This window comes from Leptonychotes weddellii, chromosome 7 (assembly GCF_054177405.1).
Source record: "Leptonychotes weddellii isolate Sample4059 chromosome 7, ASM5417740v2, whole genome shotgun sequence".
Taxonomy (NCBI): domain Eukaryota; kingdom Metazoa; phylum Chordata; class Mammalia; order Carnivora; family Phocidae; genus Leptonychotes; species Leptonychotes weddellii.
In genome coordinates this window covers 111,575,836-111,591,149 of record NC_138375.1, presented here as the reverse complement: position 1 = coordinate 111,591,149, position 15,314 = coordinate 111,575,836, and the positions used below count along the sequence as shown (strand labels likewise).

The 15,314-nt window shown below is 49.1% G+C and overlaps 1 protein-coding gene across 7 annotated transcripts in view; it reads right to left on the bottom strand.

Annotated features, from left to right (window-relative positions):
- SIL1 (SIL1 nucleotide exchange factor) overlaps window positions 1-15,314 on the bottom strand; it is a 209,739-nt gene that overhangs the window by 4,481 nt on the left and 189,944 nt on the right. For all 7 annotated transcript variants that reach the window (XM_081825720.1, XM_081825721.1, XM_081825718.1 and 4 more), the window contains 2 exons: window positions 646-742; window positions 29-193 (listed from right to left, as the gene is read on the bottom strand). In XM_081825720.1, coding sequence (XP_081681846.1) covers window positions 29-193; window positions 646-742 — 262 coding nt within the window. The remainder of the gene's footprint in view (window positions 1-28; window positions 194-645; window positions 743-15,314) is intronic.

Below are 15,314 nucleotides of genomic sequence, written 5' to 3'. Positions count from 1 at the left end.
TGGAAGCACCATAGGTCCGGGCACTCACCTTTTCAGTGACCAGGTCATAAAGCAGAGTGACCACGCGCACGGCCAGCACCTCTGTGCCCTTCGCCTGCACCAGGCTCCTCAGGACCTGCAGCCCCCCCAGTTTCAGGAACTGCTGCTGGGCGTAGGGGAAGTGCCGCAGAAGGGAGCACAGCGCAAACAGGACCTGCAGACGGTAGGAGCCACATGGAGCTGGCCCTGCTCCGGGGCCCAGCAAAGGCAGCCAGAGGTGCCCCCACAACCCCAGCCCAGCCTCCATTCTTCCCGGCCCCACCCGCCCCCCTCAGGTCCAGCTCCACCCCAGAACACAGGTCTGTGAGAGCCAGAAGAGGGGTCAGACACCTCCAACATTGCCCCATGGGCAGACAGAATTCCACCACAGGAACCCAGAGGGTGGTACCCCAGACTATTATGGGAGCTGAATGTAGGCCTCCAGATGCCTCGGCAGGCGGCCATGCTGCGTGAGGTGAGTGGGACCTCTCCCCCGTATGCCAGCCAGTGGATGGATGACCACTCAGGTCCCCAAGGGTGACAGGGACAGCCTGAAAAGGGACCCTTGCCTTTCAGGCTCCACAGATGAACTAGGGTCTGGACAAGAGGAAGGGAGCAGATACATACCTTCTTCTTTGCAGGGAGAGGCTGCTCTGTAGCCAGGATGACCAGCAGCTTCTGTAGGGCTCCCCCTTCAATGGCCTCTACTTGGACCTTTGGGTTGCTGGAGGGAAAGCACAGGACAGCATGACACTGCACCTCCTCACCAAGGTGGGGGCACGCCACTGTGTTCAGTCCAGGGATCTGGGTGGTTAGGGGGATGATAATGTCCCAGCCATTCCCTGGGGAAAATTAGGTGCTCAAGGGAGGGTTCCCACTTGGGACAAGCTCGAACTTAGCTAGGTGAACAGGTGAAGGGCTATACGTCCACCTGGGTACAAAGGCCCATGGCCAAAATGACAGGGCCAACAGCTTTCACACTGTCCTACCACCCAGGAGCCAACGGGCTGGAGTGATCTGGGAAGAGAAATCACCTCCACCCTTTTAAGATCTCTTGATGCTAAAGGCGCTACTCAGTGTCCCTCCCACGAAAGCCTTCCTTCACACTCCCCAGGCCTACATTGGTTCTTCCTCCTTCCATCACCCCAGGCAATCACACACTGGGGGGCAATTACTAAAAGGTCTGTTCTCTGAGCATGAGCTCCTCCAGGCCACGTGCTGGGACTTGCTCCTCTTTCCTCACCTGGGTGGAGCACACAGACAACATGTGGTCAATGCTTGTGGGAAAAAGACAGCAAGAACGAAAGAGATCCAGGCAGCCTCTTAACCTGAGCAGATCTTAAAACAGGAGCAACCTAGGTGCCTCCCCACTGTGAGAGTAGCTGCTGTGATTGCCGCCGTGTTCTCAGCATGTTCTCAGCGCTCAGCACACAGCCTACGCCCTGAGGCCCAGGAAAAGCGGGCCAGAATGAATCAACACACAGTGCACAACCAGGACTGTACCAACCAACACACAGCAACACTGTAACACTCAAAACCTAGAGCTGCCTCTCCAACTCCTCTTCCCATTCTGGGCTGGAGAAAGAGAGAGGAGGTTCAAACATTCAGGCACAACTCTCCTGGACGGAAGCATAGGGGCCTGGCTGGTGAGACCTCCACAGGGCAGGGTGCCAGGCAGGAGACATGTCTGGGAACCTCTTGCTTTCCAAGATCAAATTATGATCAATTAGGGAGGAAGTGACAAGCACAGGGACCTGTGTAGTCAGGCCTTCAAGGGAGGTCAAGGCTCCCTCGCCAGACACTTAAGAGGCCTCAGAGAAGAAAAGCCCGAGGCCAGAAGGAAAGGGAGGGGCCAGACCAGAGGTCACAGAGTGGCTCTCACACTCACCCAGACAGCCCACAAAGGGCACTGAGTCTCTTCTTGGCTCTGGCTGCTTCACCTTAGCAAGGCCACGAGCTCCCTGGGGACCCAAAGAGCACCTGTTCCTCCTAAACCCCAACCTCGCCAAGGGGCCCTCATGGCATCGTGGAGAGTGAAGCAGGGCCTGAGACCCAGAGGAAGTGGGAGGCAGGGAACAAGAGAGTTCACACTGCACTCGCAGGAAAGGGCCTGCCACACAGCAGGTGCTCGGGCCAAGCTGGCCTGATGGCGTGGTGATGGGGCCCGATCCTACCGGGCACCGGCTTCAAGTTTCAAAGACCCAGCACGCTGAGCCAGTTTTCCTGCTCTAAATGGGGGGGTGCATGGGTCCCTCTGCATCCTCTCAGCCAGAAAGGACGTGCAGGGTGGGTGCTAGCCTGTCCCACCGCAGCTCCACTGGCGTGTCTCAGGGGCAGGCTGGCGATGGGCCAGGGTCTCTGGGGAAGGGAAGCTGACAGCTCCTCTCCAGACAGGCAGGTCGGCACCGATGCAGGGGGGCCGGGGAGCTGAGCCTCTCCCCTGCCCCCTGCTTCCCCCACTTGAGAAAGGCAGCTGCTTCATCAAAGCGTGAGCTGATCAGGACTGTCTCTGCCATCACGTGCCTGAGGAACACTCACCCGCAACAGGCAGGGTCTTTTCTAGGAAAAGAGGACCATGCTGAGAAATTCACACAAACGTCAAAAGCTGCCTCCCAAGGAAGGGGGGCTGCGAGACCCAACCATCACATCAGCCTCACAGGGAGCACCATGCGTCATGGGCCCACACAGTGGCAGGGACAAGGTCCTCCAAAGAAAGCACATGGAACTTTGTGCTTGTCTATGGATCTGCTGAGAACAAAACCTAGAGATGAGATCATCACCCGGCCAACCCCGGAAGACAAGGGGTGTCCTAGGAGATCCACTTGAGCATGCTGGGTACAGGGACCCGCCAGGGCACCACCCAGAGGAGCAGACCTGTCACGAATAGGAGGCAGTGTTGGGAGAGAGGGGAACTGTGCTCACCCATATCTTACTTGTTAGGAGGGGAGAGAAGGCTCAAACCCCTAAAGGAACCAAAGCACCGACAAGAAACGAAGTACCAGGGCCTAAAGGGGAGGGCACATACCGTGTAGGCAAATCCTCAGGATCCTCTAAAGAGGAAGTAAACTGACTGGGAGGAAAGGAAAGACGCCAAAAGCCTGTAAGAGATATGGCTTCCTGGGTACTTCTTGTCCCCGGGACCCTGATGTAAGTGACAGAGGGCCAGACAGCAGTCTGTCCTAGGAAAGATGTAGAGGCAAGCCGCTGCTAGGCAGCTGCTCAGGGAAGCCCCACATGCAGGACGGGTCTTTGGGGAAGAATAGCAGCTCTCTAGCACTGAACAAGCCAGGATCCACACAGAGGAGAGAGACCACACCACCAGATTTTACTTAGAAGTTACAGAGGGAATGAACAATATGGAACATTAGGCCAGACCAAGTGGCTCTGAACCTAAGGCCGGTGGGGGTTCTGAGAAAAAACAGGAAGGTCTGGGCTGGAAGAGCCAGGAGGGCTGCACTGGAGAAGAGACACTGCAGGAGGCGGAAGAAGATAGCTTGTGGACAGGAAGAAGGGCAGGTGCTCAGGGAAGAGCATGAGTGTGTATGGAGAGGTGAGACCACTGAATGAACAGCTGCCCTGGAAAGTCATGGAAATGGGGCCAAGAGGTGCAGCTGACAAGTAGGTGCAGATCAGGAGGTCATGCTGCTGATAGTGCCAAGGAGGTCTGCTGGCTGGGAAGGATGATGCAGGACCCAGACCCTGCCCAGCAAGCAGAACCTGCTCCTGCTCCTCCTTCCTCAGCAAATACCAAACCCAAGGTAAAATGAAGAGTTGATGACAAGCTCCTTCAAGCCACACAGAAACCAGAGAGGGCCCAGGAGCAGGACAGTGGCCATGGGGACAGGAGATGAGATGGTGGAACACTCTGAACCAGGCACAACTTACTAGTCCCAGGTCAGGTCGTCTGTGGCTATGTGGTGTGGGCCTGTATCTGCCCAGCATCCCCTCTGTCCCACCTCCCAGTAATGACACTCTTACCTCCCTTCCTTTGAGATACTGTTCCCTCTCCCACTCTTTATGATCCTGATGGGGTGAGTCCCAACTCCCAAAGCCACAGAGAAGGGCTTGTGGATTAGGTGCTGATCCACCATGGGTCACCCAGGACTGGGCAACCAGAGCCCTGAGTCTACAATGGAGTCAGGACAAAAAGAAGCTCTTTTCTCCATAAGATAGGCTGCTATCAGCCAGGAGCACCTACAGTCATGACAGCAGTGGCTGGATCCCACCCCATCCCCAAGGAGAGAAGCTCATTAAGGTAGGACAGAATAGAACTCACACAGAAAGAAACCAGAGGAAAAAAGTGAAAGCCCAGTACTTTGTTGCTTGCTGAAATCACTTTCATAGGCAATAAATCTACTTTTCCACCTGCAGCAGAGTCCTGAAGAACCTGGGTGAGGAGAGCAGGCCCATCGGCTAAACACGGGCCTGTGGCCAAGCGTGGCCTCAGCAGCCCTGGGCCTTTTCACCTGACCAACTTAAAGGAAGGTAAGGTGCCCATGTAAGTCTGGGCCCTACGGCAGACTTCAGTGGCTCCATATACACTTCAGGGGTTCTGTATAATACCCTCTGACAACCGTCTTTCAGTTCTGCCCAGCTGAGGGGCTAAGGAACACAGCAGAGGGAAGGTGGGGAAAATGAGGAAGGTAGAGCTTGTGTTTCCAAATGACACTCAGTCCAGCCAGGCAGGGACAGGTGAGCTGGGCATTCGAGCAATCTGCTGTGGGGGGGGGGGGGGGGGCAGGTACCAACATGCTCTCAGAACCTCTCCCTCCCCCAGCAGCTTAGCCTTGGGCTCTGAATGTTCATTACTCTGTGCTCTGGGGGATGAAATGCCCCAAACAGCTGAGTGAGGTTAGAGCATGTACAAGGGCCAGGGCCTGGAGAACCCTTGGGGGGAAGCCTGTGACCAAGGGCTGATGACCTTGGGCAAGTCCCTTCATTTCTAGCTCCTCACCTGTGAGGCAGAGCTAAAAATATCTTGTGTTAAAGATATAACAGCTAACGAACGAACGCCAAAATGCAGCCAACTGCAATGTGATGGAAACATTACAATTAGGGTGGGTTTGCTACAGAGATCCCAGACCATATCCTCGAGAACACAGATGTCCCGGGCACGTATATGTTGGCCTCATCTGCCTCCCTGCCTACAGACTCATGCAGGGGGAGGGGTGGAAAGGTGGTTCTTGCTGGCTGGAAGGTAGGGAGCCTGACAGTTGGGAATTTGAGTGTGTTAAAAGGGCAGGGGCCTGGCTTGCCTCTCAGCGACCTCAGTGATGCTGGTGTGCTCAAAGTCAACAGAAGGATATTAAGGACGTGGCTCGTCTCTGACGAGATAAATGAGACTAAACCTTGTTCAGGGGGCTAAGCCGGCTGGACTGAGTAAATACCATTAGGACTTGGATTACTGGGATGTTCACAATCAGCAGGCAAGTCAGCTGTCTGTGTGCAGAGGGATGGCAGCAGCTGCTACTTTGTAAATCTTGGGTGGGGCTGGGGGGGTAGGTCACAGAAATGGAAATGATTACATCTGCAGAAACCAAACAGTTTGGGTCACGTTGACCGATGTAGGCGATCTGTCAAGGGTCAGAGATCATATTTCAGCTAAGCAAAGCTGAGCAAGTGTTGGGGGGCAGTCTGAGGGAAGGTGGTTCAGCTGATCCCAGGGTGTACAGCCAAGCCCAGCCATGGGCCCCATGGCAGTGCCACCCACGAGATGCCCTTCTCCCTCTCTGGCACTCAGGACGGGCTACATACTTTTCAGGGCCAGCGCAAAATGGAAATGTGGATCCCATGTTCAAAAACTATTAGAAACTTCAAGATGGAAAGGGCAGAGCATTACACCGAGCACAGGCCCATCTCAGGGCAGGGTCCCAGGCAACTATTCGGTCACACAGCCACAAAGCAGGTGCTGCTGGCATCAGGGCCCATGTGCACAGTAACAGGAAACACACAGAGATCCTGTTTGGGGAGAAGAAGAACAACAAGGACTGAAAAGGGAGTTCAAGTAACTAGAAAAGGACAAAAACTGGAAAAGGCAGAGACTTCTGGAATGGAAAGTAAGAGGTAGGTTGACTCATTACCTGGGGCTGAGTAAACACCAAGGTGAAACCCCCAAAGCAAAGCCTGTGTCATCCAGAACCCCAGTCCCAACCTAGACTCTAGGCTTGTCCACGCATCAGGGTATGTGCTCTCTCCGGAGTCCTCACTGTATTTCTAAGTAGGATAATGATTCTTTTTTTCATTCTCTTAGTAACAGAGGGGGAAAAAACTGCCATTGTTGTGAAATACTCCCTGAGAAGAATCTATGAGGTGTGGAAAGGGGGCAAATCTCAGGGGAGGACGTGGTTAGGCTTAATCATTTGCAATCCTTCCTGATGAAGTGGTACCTGCTCACCTTCTTGCCCAGAGAGAAAGATTCCTTCTCTGCTGGCCTCACCTTGTCTGTGCCCTAGCATGTGGCCTTGATGATCTGTGGAACACAAGGATTTGCAGGATGTGTAATCTTGAAATAGGCAGTTCATTAGGGATCTATACTAGCCTGCCATCTAGGGATTCATGGGGGTAAGCAATCAATTAGTCAATCAAGAGATGGATAATTACCAACTTGAATAAAAATAAAATAGGTTCACCAAAAGAATAAATACCACATACAACTCTTCCACATGAAAGTGAAGGCCCCAGGAGAACCAAAACATCCAGCCTGTAACATGAGGCTCATACCACAACTAGGATGATGGGAACCATAGTGGGCCACTTCAAAAGTTCCATCTGGACACAGGGGAAGGGTAGGAGTATCACTGGACCCATTCACAAACAGTTCACCACCAGAAGCCAGTCGTGTAAGCAAATGTGGGGCACACACAATTCACAATGATAGTGGTCACAAGAGTATCTCTAAGAGGCCCTCTTTGTGCACACAGGTGCACGCACGCACGTGCATACACACACAGAGAGCTCAAATGCCTACCTCTGGAAAGAGAACCAGGGCCTCAGAGGGTGTAGCCCCAAAGAATCTTAACAGACATCTGCTAGCTCTCATACATAACTCTGCATCACAATCACCAGGGACACTGTTTTGTTTTTCCCCTCAAATGATTTCAGACTGGGCACTTTAAAAATTACAGAAAATTACGCAGAAAACTTACAGAAAACTTACAAAAGAGTAAAAGAACTCCCATTAAGATTTACCAATTGTTAACAATTTACCACATCTGCTTTTTAATTCTCTTTCTCTCTATATATATTTAGACGTATTATTTTCTCTCCTGAAACATTTGAGAGTAAGCTGCCTCTTTACCCCAAATGTATCAAGTGTGTCTCCTAAGAACCACAGTACAAATATCCAAATGAGGAAATTAACATCAATATATGATCTACAGATATTCAGATTTTACCCACTGTCCCCAGAATACCCTTTTTATAAGAATAATTTTGGTCTGTGGTCCAATCCAGGACCTGGCACAATGAATTCAGCAGCATGTCTCAAGTCCCCTCTACCCCTGACACTCCCTCCTTAGTCTGTCTTTGTCTTTCACAACACTGACAGTTCTGAGGAATGCAGGCCAGTTGTAGAATATTCCTCAGCCTGAGTCTGTTTTCCTATGGTTAGATTGAGGTTACGCATGTTGGCAGGAACACCATAAAAAGCAACGTTGTGTCTTTCTTGGTGCATCTTATCAGGAGGCACCTGATGTCAGGGAGGCCCACAATGAGCTGTGTTCACTTGGATTACTGGTCACAGTGGTGTCTGCTAGATTTCTCCATTATGAAGATGTCATTTGTCCCTTTGAAATTAATACATATTCTGTGGGGAGACACACTCTGAGATATGAAGACAGCCTGTTCCTCATCAAACTTTCCCCCACCAGGTGTTCATTGATCATTCTTCCTTAAAATTATTATTACTGTGATGTTTGCCAAATGATGATATTCAAGCTCGACCACTGCTTCTACCTGTCTGTGTTGGCAGTCTATGTGAAAGAAGAGGCTTTCCTATTTTTTCACTTACTCATTTCTATCAGTATGGATTCATGGATTCTTAATTAATCTATGGGTTATAATCCATTTCTATCATTATTTATTTTGATGCTCAAATTATCCCTGATTTAACCACCAGAGCCTTTTCATACTAGCTTCTGTATCTTTTCTACTTATTTCCACTGTTCTCTAAGCACTTCCTTACTTTCTGGCCCAAGATGTTCTTCCACAAGATATTAGTTATATCAGCTGTAGAATCAGCCATTTCACCAAGGAGCACTTGGCGCACTTTTTCAAAATTCTAACAGATTCTAACCCTTATCCTACACATACTGAATCAAAGCCTCAGCAGTTGGGGCTCAAAAACCTGATTTTTCATAAATGTTCCAGCTGATCCTTACTGGTAAGCCTGGCACTGATGTGAGGACCAACATTTGGGATAACTAGACCCAGTCACCAACCTTTTACCTGGTATAGCACCTCTGATAATGGCCCAGTATTTGAAGAGTAGAGCAGTAGGGGGCTCCCCATCAAACAAGGCAGCTTTCTGCTGCCTTGAGTTTTAAACTCTTCTTTTTTTTTTTTTTTAAACTTTTTTTTTTTTTTTAAAGATTTTATTTATTTATTTGACAGAGAGAGACACAGCGAGAGAGGGAACACAAGCAGGGGGAGTGGGAGAGGGAGAAGCAGGCTCCCCGCAGAGCAGGGAGCCCGATGCAGGACTCGATCCCAGGACTGTGGGATCATGACCTGAGCTGAAGGCAGTCGCTTAACCAACTGAGCCACCCAGGTGCCCGAGTTTTAAACTCTTCTAATTGCTTGAAAAATGTCTTCTGATAAGGAGTTGAAATCTGCTTTCATGAAGCTTATTTATACCCCCTGGTCCCAAGTCTGCCCTCTCAATGTAGAGAGGGTCATCTGACTCTGTCCGGACAGGCCATCCCTTCTGAAGCTCAGGGGCAGCCGAATGCCCAGAGAAAGCTCCCCTCAAAATCTGGCAAACCTACCTGCAGGGCTCCCCCGTGGCCAAGCCTTCCGGAGTCCAGTGGGCCCAGCTGCCTCTGCCCCAGGATCACTCTGCAACTAAGGCCTCAGGTCACGGATAGGTTTTCGACAGTAGTGTTGCAAAACTGACTCACACTGGGCCTGCCTAGATCCAGTCCCTGAAAACTGTTCACATGATGAGCCAAGGGTTCTCCAACATGGCCCTGAACCTAAGTACACATGGCAAAAACCAAGTTACCAAAGGTATGGGTAGTATGACATCATATATTTGTCTCTGGGTGGTAGGATTTATTTTTTTAACAACAAATATGGGTTCTTATAAAATTAAGAATTCAATAACAAGATTTAAAATGTCACTTTCCTACCCAAGCCCTTCATCCTAGCATGTCACTCCACCTTGAGATCCTCATTCTGTCATGTACCCAGCATGGTGGTTCGCCCTTTCTGATCTGTGTCACCTGCCCCCATGTCCTCATGTAAGAATCTGAATGCAGGTTGGACAGGACAGAGTCTGACAGGAGATCCCTGGCACAACAGCACTGAAAAGACTCTGTTGTGGACACTGAACTATTAGTAAACAAACATTTATTAGGTCTGATTGTTCAAGTAGCTACAAATACACGTCTTTATCATTATTTCTCTACCTAACCTATTAGATTATCATGAGATTCTGCTGAATGCTTTCCTGAAATGCACAGTCCCTCAATGTCTATAACACTCATCTAAGCTCCCAGGACAGCTAATCTTTCTGAAAAAGAAGTTCAAACTGGTCCTCTGGGGTGCTGACAAAGTTCTGTGGCTTGACCTGGGTTGTAGTTGTACGTATGTGTTAACTTCCACCCCTTTTTTTAAAGCCCCCCCTTTTTAAAGTTTTATATATTTAAGTAATCTCTATACCCAACACGGGGGGGCTCAATCTCATGACCCCGAGATCACGACCTCAACTAAAACCAAGAGTAGGACGCTTAACCGACTGTGCCACCTAGGTGCCCCAGGAAGACCATTCTCCTTAAAAGACAAGTCAAAGGCAAAATAAAACTAGAAGGGAGGACGGGGATGTCCTCACATGTTGCAATGACTCATCTGCCAAAGCAGGGGGCTGATGCCCTCCTAGCCATACTCTCACTCTGAATGCTAATTGCTTGGGCAGGTCCCTTTGTTCTCAGTGTCCCAGGTCTCACCCCCCTGGTATTCCTGACAGTGTTGTCGGAGCTTCACACCCTTCTCTGGTTGTTCACCCTTTTTCATCTCTTACACAAAAACTCCACTCTAACTGCTCGCTGTGCAGCCATGTTGGCCTCTAGGCATCTCCTCTCTTGTTCCCTGCAGTAATCACCTATGACTGCATAAAGCACATTTCACTTCTGAGTCATCCTCCTTTTGAAGCTCTTGCCCAAACATCCTATCTACCTGCTCCTGGACCTTCCACAATCTGCTTTCCCCCAAACCCAGAGAGTTCTGCATTTCCCTTAGCTTCTCCAAACATGGCCACTTCCTGCTAAGGTCCCCAACACTTCCACTTCACTGAATATATCCTTTCTGTTGCTCAGAATATAATTTCAGTGAGGCCCTTTTCCCTATGGTTCCCTTAATCATCTGAGAGATGGAACTGTCAGAAAAGTGAGTTAAGAATGAAAGCAAATCAAGAATTTATCAGAGTCTTGTTTTCTACTGAAGGAGATTTCCACCTGCTCAGCTACGTGGGGACCCAAAGCGCCACACCAACTTGCTTTGGCACCAGTTTTATAATCTCAATTCAGAAAACCTCTTCTACACTGAGGGTAAATAGCCGACATCTTATCCCATCGCTAGTTTGTATGTTCTTGCGTAGGCCAAGAGCCAGTGATGTCGACTTTTATTTCACCCAAAGCCCAAACTCAGTGAGCAAACTAGTGAATAAAAGTTGCTCTGGCACCAGAGAGAAATGGGCTCAAGTCCTACTTTCAGTATTTTCAAATTGTGTGATTTGAACAAGTTACTTAAAACCTCTTTGGACTTTAGTTTCTGTATCTGTAAACAGGGATTAGTAATATTTATCCCTTGGGATTGCTGTGGGGATGAAATATGATAATATATAAGGAGATTAGCACAATTCCTGGCAAATACCAAGCATTCAATTAATAGTTGTTTTATCATAAAGTATTACACTATTTAATGAAAATTACTATTTTTACTTGTCTACCAAGGAGCACCTGGGTTTTCAGGCTTCTCAAAAGTAGGAGGGGCTACCTGTGGTTGGAGACAAAGAAGTACCACCTCCCACTGAGTAGCCCTAGGTTGTCATTCTCACCTCCTCTGGCTACATGGACAAAAGCAGGGCAAAAAGAATTCATGGGGGAGAAAGGTAATTAACAAGCTAGAGGGAGAGACTGGGAGGAAGGATCAAAGAAGCTAATTAGAGCTGGCTAAAGGGAGGCCACAGGGTGGGTAACATGCAAGATTGAGAGCTAAAGAGAAATTATCTGTGGCCTATAATTATTCAACAAATGCCTCCCAGTAATTGTCTCAGGCAGTCTGAGGGAGGCAAGGTAGGAGTAACAAGGTTAAGCAGAAGAAAATTTAGACTAAAGCATATGGGAGATTTTTTACACAGTCAGATTTATCAAGTTTATTAGAGAACACAGAGAGGATGTTACTTGAGGTCATCTATACCAGCTATCATCTATATCTCCATCACCCAAGATGCTGGGGGGACCAGAGCAGGCCAGATCCACAGGGTAAGAGGGCTGCAGGAAATCACCTAGCCAATCTCTGTTCTGAATTGCAGGCCATACACCTTCTCGATAGGCCCTTGGTGGCTCAGGAAGGAACTTCCTTACTCACCCAGATCTTGCTCTCAAGGGCTCAGAGGTGTGTGCTGAGCAATCACTCACCCTACCCTCCAACTTCCTCCTCCCCTTTATCAGAGCCAATGGAATCAAGTGGGGCCTGTTTGGCTTTTGCCACAAACTGTAGAAATGTTTATGAATGAGCCAATCTTTTTTCCCCCATTTTATTGAGAAATAATTGACATACAGAGCCATCTCTTAATAGCAAAAGAAAAAGCAAAATTCGTGGGATGGTCTACAGCTGAAAATGACAACACTGAAACACTTCATTTACAGGATTTGGAAGTCATATAGACTACAAATCTCTCTGCTGTACAACATACATAACAAGTCCCCAAAATATCCTTTGTTTGCTGAGGTTCTGCTCAGATATTTAAGGTTTCTGACAGTTTAAATATGGTGAACAATATGGTAAACCATTCAAATATTTTGCATCATTGGTATTTGGAAAGATCTTTATGAACAATTAGTTATGGTTCTGAGAGGGAAATGCAGCACCCAGGCTCCTGGTTCTCTGTGGGGGTGGGTCAACAGGGGCTCCCCGGATAGCTCCATTTCGTGTGGCTCCTCTCCTGGCTCAAGTAAGCATGGGTTTCCTGTCCCTAGCCACTTTTGTCACACTGTAACAGAGGAGAAAACTGGGTGGAGCGGGTCTGGTGATAACTCTAGGTCAAGAAGGACACAGAGCTTCCCCTAACGCAGGAACCGAACTAGAAGGCCTGCCCTTGCCTGAGGTCCTTAGGCCTGAGTCACCAGGCACTGGAATGGGGGCCTACAAGGAAAGAGAAGACTTCCTACTCTCTGAAGATCTTTAAGAACTGGAGAAAAACTCCAGTTACTCTCAGCTTCTGCAGACAGAATGATGGACGGTTCCGTTTGTGAGCATGGTATTTGTCTGACTGAGGCTCTTTGTCCCAAAGGTTGGTCAACAAATCCTGATTGGGCCCAGGGTGCACAGGGTCCTCAGCTAAGCAGCTTGGGGCCAGAGCAAAGAATGAAAATAGTTGGGGCACCCGGGTGGCTCAGTTGGTTAAGTGGCTGCCTTTGGCTCAGGTCATGATCCTGGAGTCCCAGGATCAAGTCCCACATCGAACTCCCTGGGAGTCTGCTTCTCCCTCTGACCCTCCCCACTCTTGTGCTTTCTCTCTCTCTCTCTCTCTCAAATAAATAAATAAAATCTAAAGAATGAAAATAGTTCTTGCCCCTATTAGACAAAATTAACAGCCAACAAGGACATGTGGAGAGGCACTGTATTAGATAAGTCACTGTGCAAGAGTCCAATGTTAGGTGTAATCTGAAAAATGGATGGCTTGACCAGGAAGGTGCCCTGGAAGAATGACCTGAGTAAGACCAAAAGTCATTAAGATAGGAGGAAAAAGGTTACAAGTCTGTACGTATTACCCAGATGAATTCAGATAAAAGTCTTTCTTCCCCTCAAAGAAAATGTTAAGAATCACCTTCCACAGACCTTTTAAACTCTTTTTCTAATAAATCGTTAAAAGGCCTCTGCTGGAACCATTCTGAAGCCAACAAAAAAGTTACGCTCATAAAATAGTTAATGTCAAAATGTAAATGGTTTGTTTAAGATACAGCAATTGTTGCTGAATCAAATACAAAATCTCTATGGCTTGAATAGCAAGGGAAACAAAAGGCTTGACGATTTAGTGCTCGTTAAAGCCTGTCTGGCTGAATTTTAGATTGCAGCTTAAAAGAAAAAACATTAAACCAGTTCAAGTGTGAACAGACATATGCACAGCAGTTTCCAGCTGCCTACAAATGGGCCAAGGACACAGCCTGGAATGTGACGTGCACACACCAAGGCTGAGGGTGGGCGTGGTCCCATGTCTAGGGTATGGGGTAGAGCCTGAGGTGAGCAGACCCCCAGCACCAGGACCCCGGGTCGAGGCTCCCACTAGGCTTGAGTTCAGCACTGTGGAAAGGGTCAGCCCCCGCTGGCTCTTTCCTGCAGGAAGCCTCAGGTGCTGAGGACAGTCAGCTTCTAGGCAAGGCTGGCTTCTGCCCAAGAGAGGTGGAAAAGCCAATGCTTTTGACACCCCTTCCCATTTTCTGGCCTTGCTTGTCAGATACTTCCACGAAGCCACACGGTAGGACTCCGGCCCGGCGACATCTGAGACCAGCCCGGTGACCTTCACAGGCCTCAAGTTTGGACTGAGAAATAGTTCTTTGTGGTAGGTTTGTGGGGTGCTGAGCAGAACCTCTGTCTAAATCCTCTTGCCCGCTGGGCTGCAAAAGTGCTTAAAATTTTACCATCTGCGATTTATTTCTTTGAGTCTTAACGATAATTCTGTCTTTCAGGTTCCTCTATTAAAATGCCACTGCCCCTGGGTTGGGAGACCTGGACATGTCTAAGTAGAATGACCACGTAATTTATTGTCCAAACTGGGACACTTTAAAGAGTGGAAGGAGGTACTATTAATTACTGCACTAGGACAAGAGGTATAAATGGAACATATGGTCACCCTCTGTACAAGGCTTTAAGTTCTATGGAAGGTACAAGGGTAAATCAAGACTTGCACAGGCCCGGACTCCAGACAGCGAGCTGAGGGGCAAAGGATCCTGGGAACAGGATAAGGCCAGGAATCCATGGGAGGGGGGGGCAAGGGCACCATGGAGGGAAACATCAGGGCAGCGTCCCAGGAGGAAGTGTCACACTGGTAAAGACCATGGTTTCTGGAGCCAGACCGACCTAATTAACCTCTCTTTGCCCAAGCCTCCTCCATCTGTAAAATGGAGATTGTTTCAGAAGACTGTTGTAAGGATTAAATGAAATATCGAATGTAACAATTCTTGACACATTATGTTGTTCAATAGGTTCAATAATAACAACATTACCAGGGCCAGCCTTCTATGTAAAACGTCAGCTACTTCTATGAATGCCCCAATCAGAAGGTGGGGGAGAAGCAGGAAGAGAGAAAACCCCAAAAGGGCAGGCTTGGCTTCTCCTCCATCTAAACGAAGCCCCGAAGGGCCATTCCAGGGCTGAGTGCTGCAGGGCATGACTGCAGCAGCCCCCGTGGAGGGCATGTGGACATGTGGGCTCCCCTTTGGTCTTAAACTTCTCACACCGACTCAGCCCGTCAGCGACAGCCTCATCTTCAACTCTTGGAGCGAAGGCCATCAGTGGCTTGCTGTGCTCCAGTTCTGTCAGGGCAGGCCACAGAGAGAAGTGCCCTTCCAAAGTGATGGAGCCCTGTCCTGATGGCTGGGGATACTGCCTGGGGCTCCTGTAATAACAGAAATGCAAAACTAAGGGCAGCCCCTCACAGTCAGGAGAATGAATTCTGGTGTGCTGTCCTTTCATAGCTCTCAGTATTTTAAGTCAAGGGGCACCTGGGTGGCTCAGTCGGTTAAGCGTCTGCCTTCAGCTCAGGTCATGATCCTGAGGTCCTGGATCGAGCCCCGCCCCACGTTAGGCTCCTTGCTCAGTGGGGAGTCGTCTTATCCCTCTCCCTCTGCCCCTCCTCC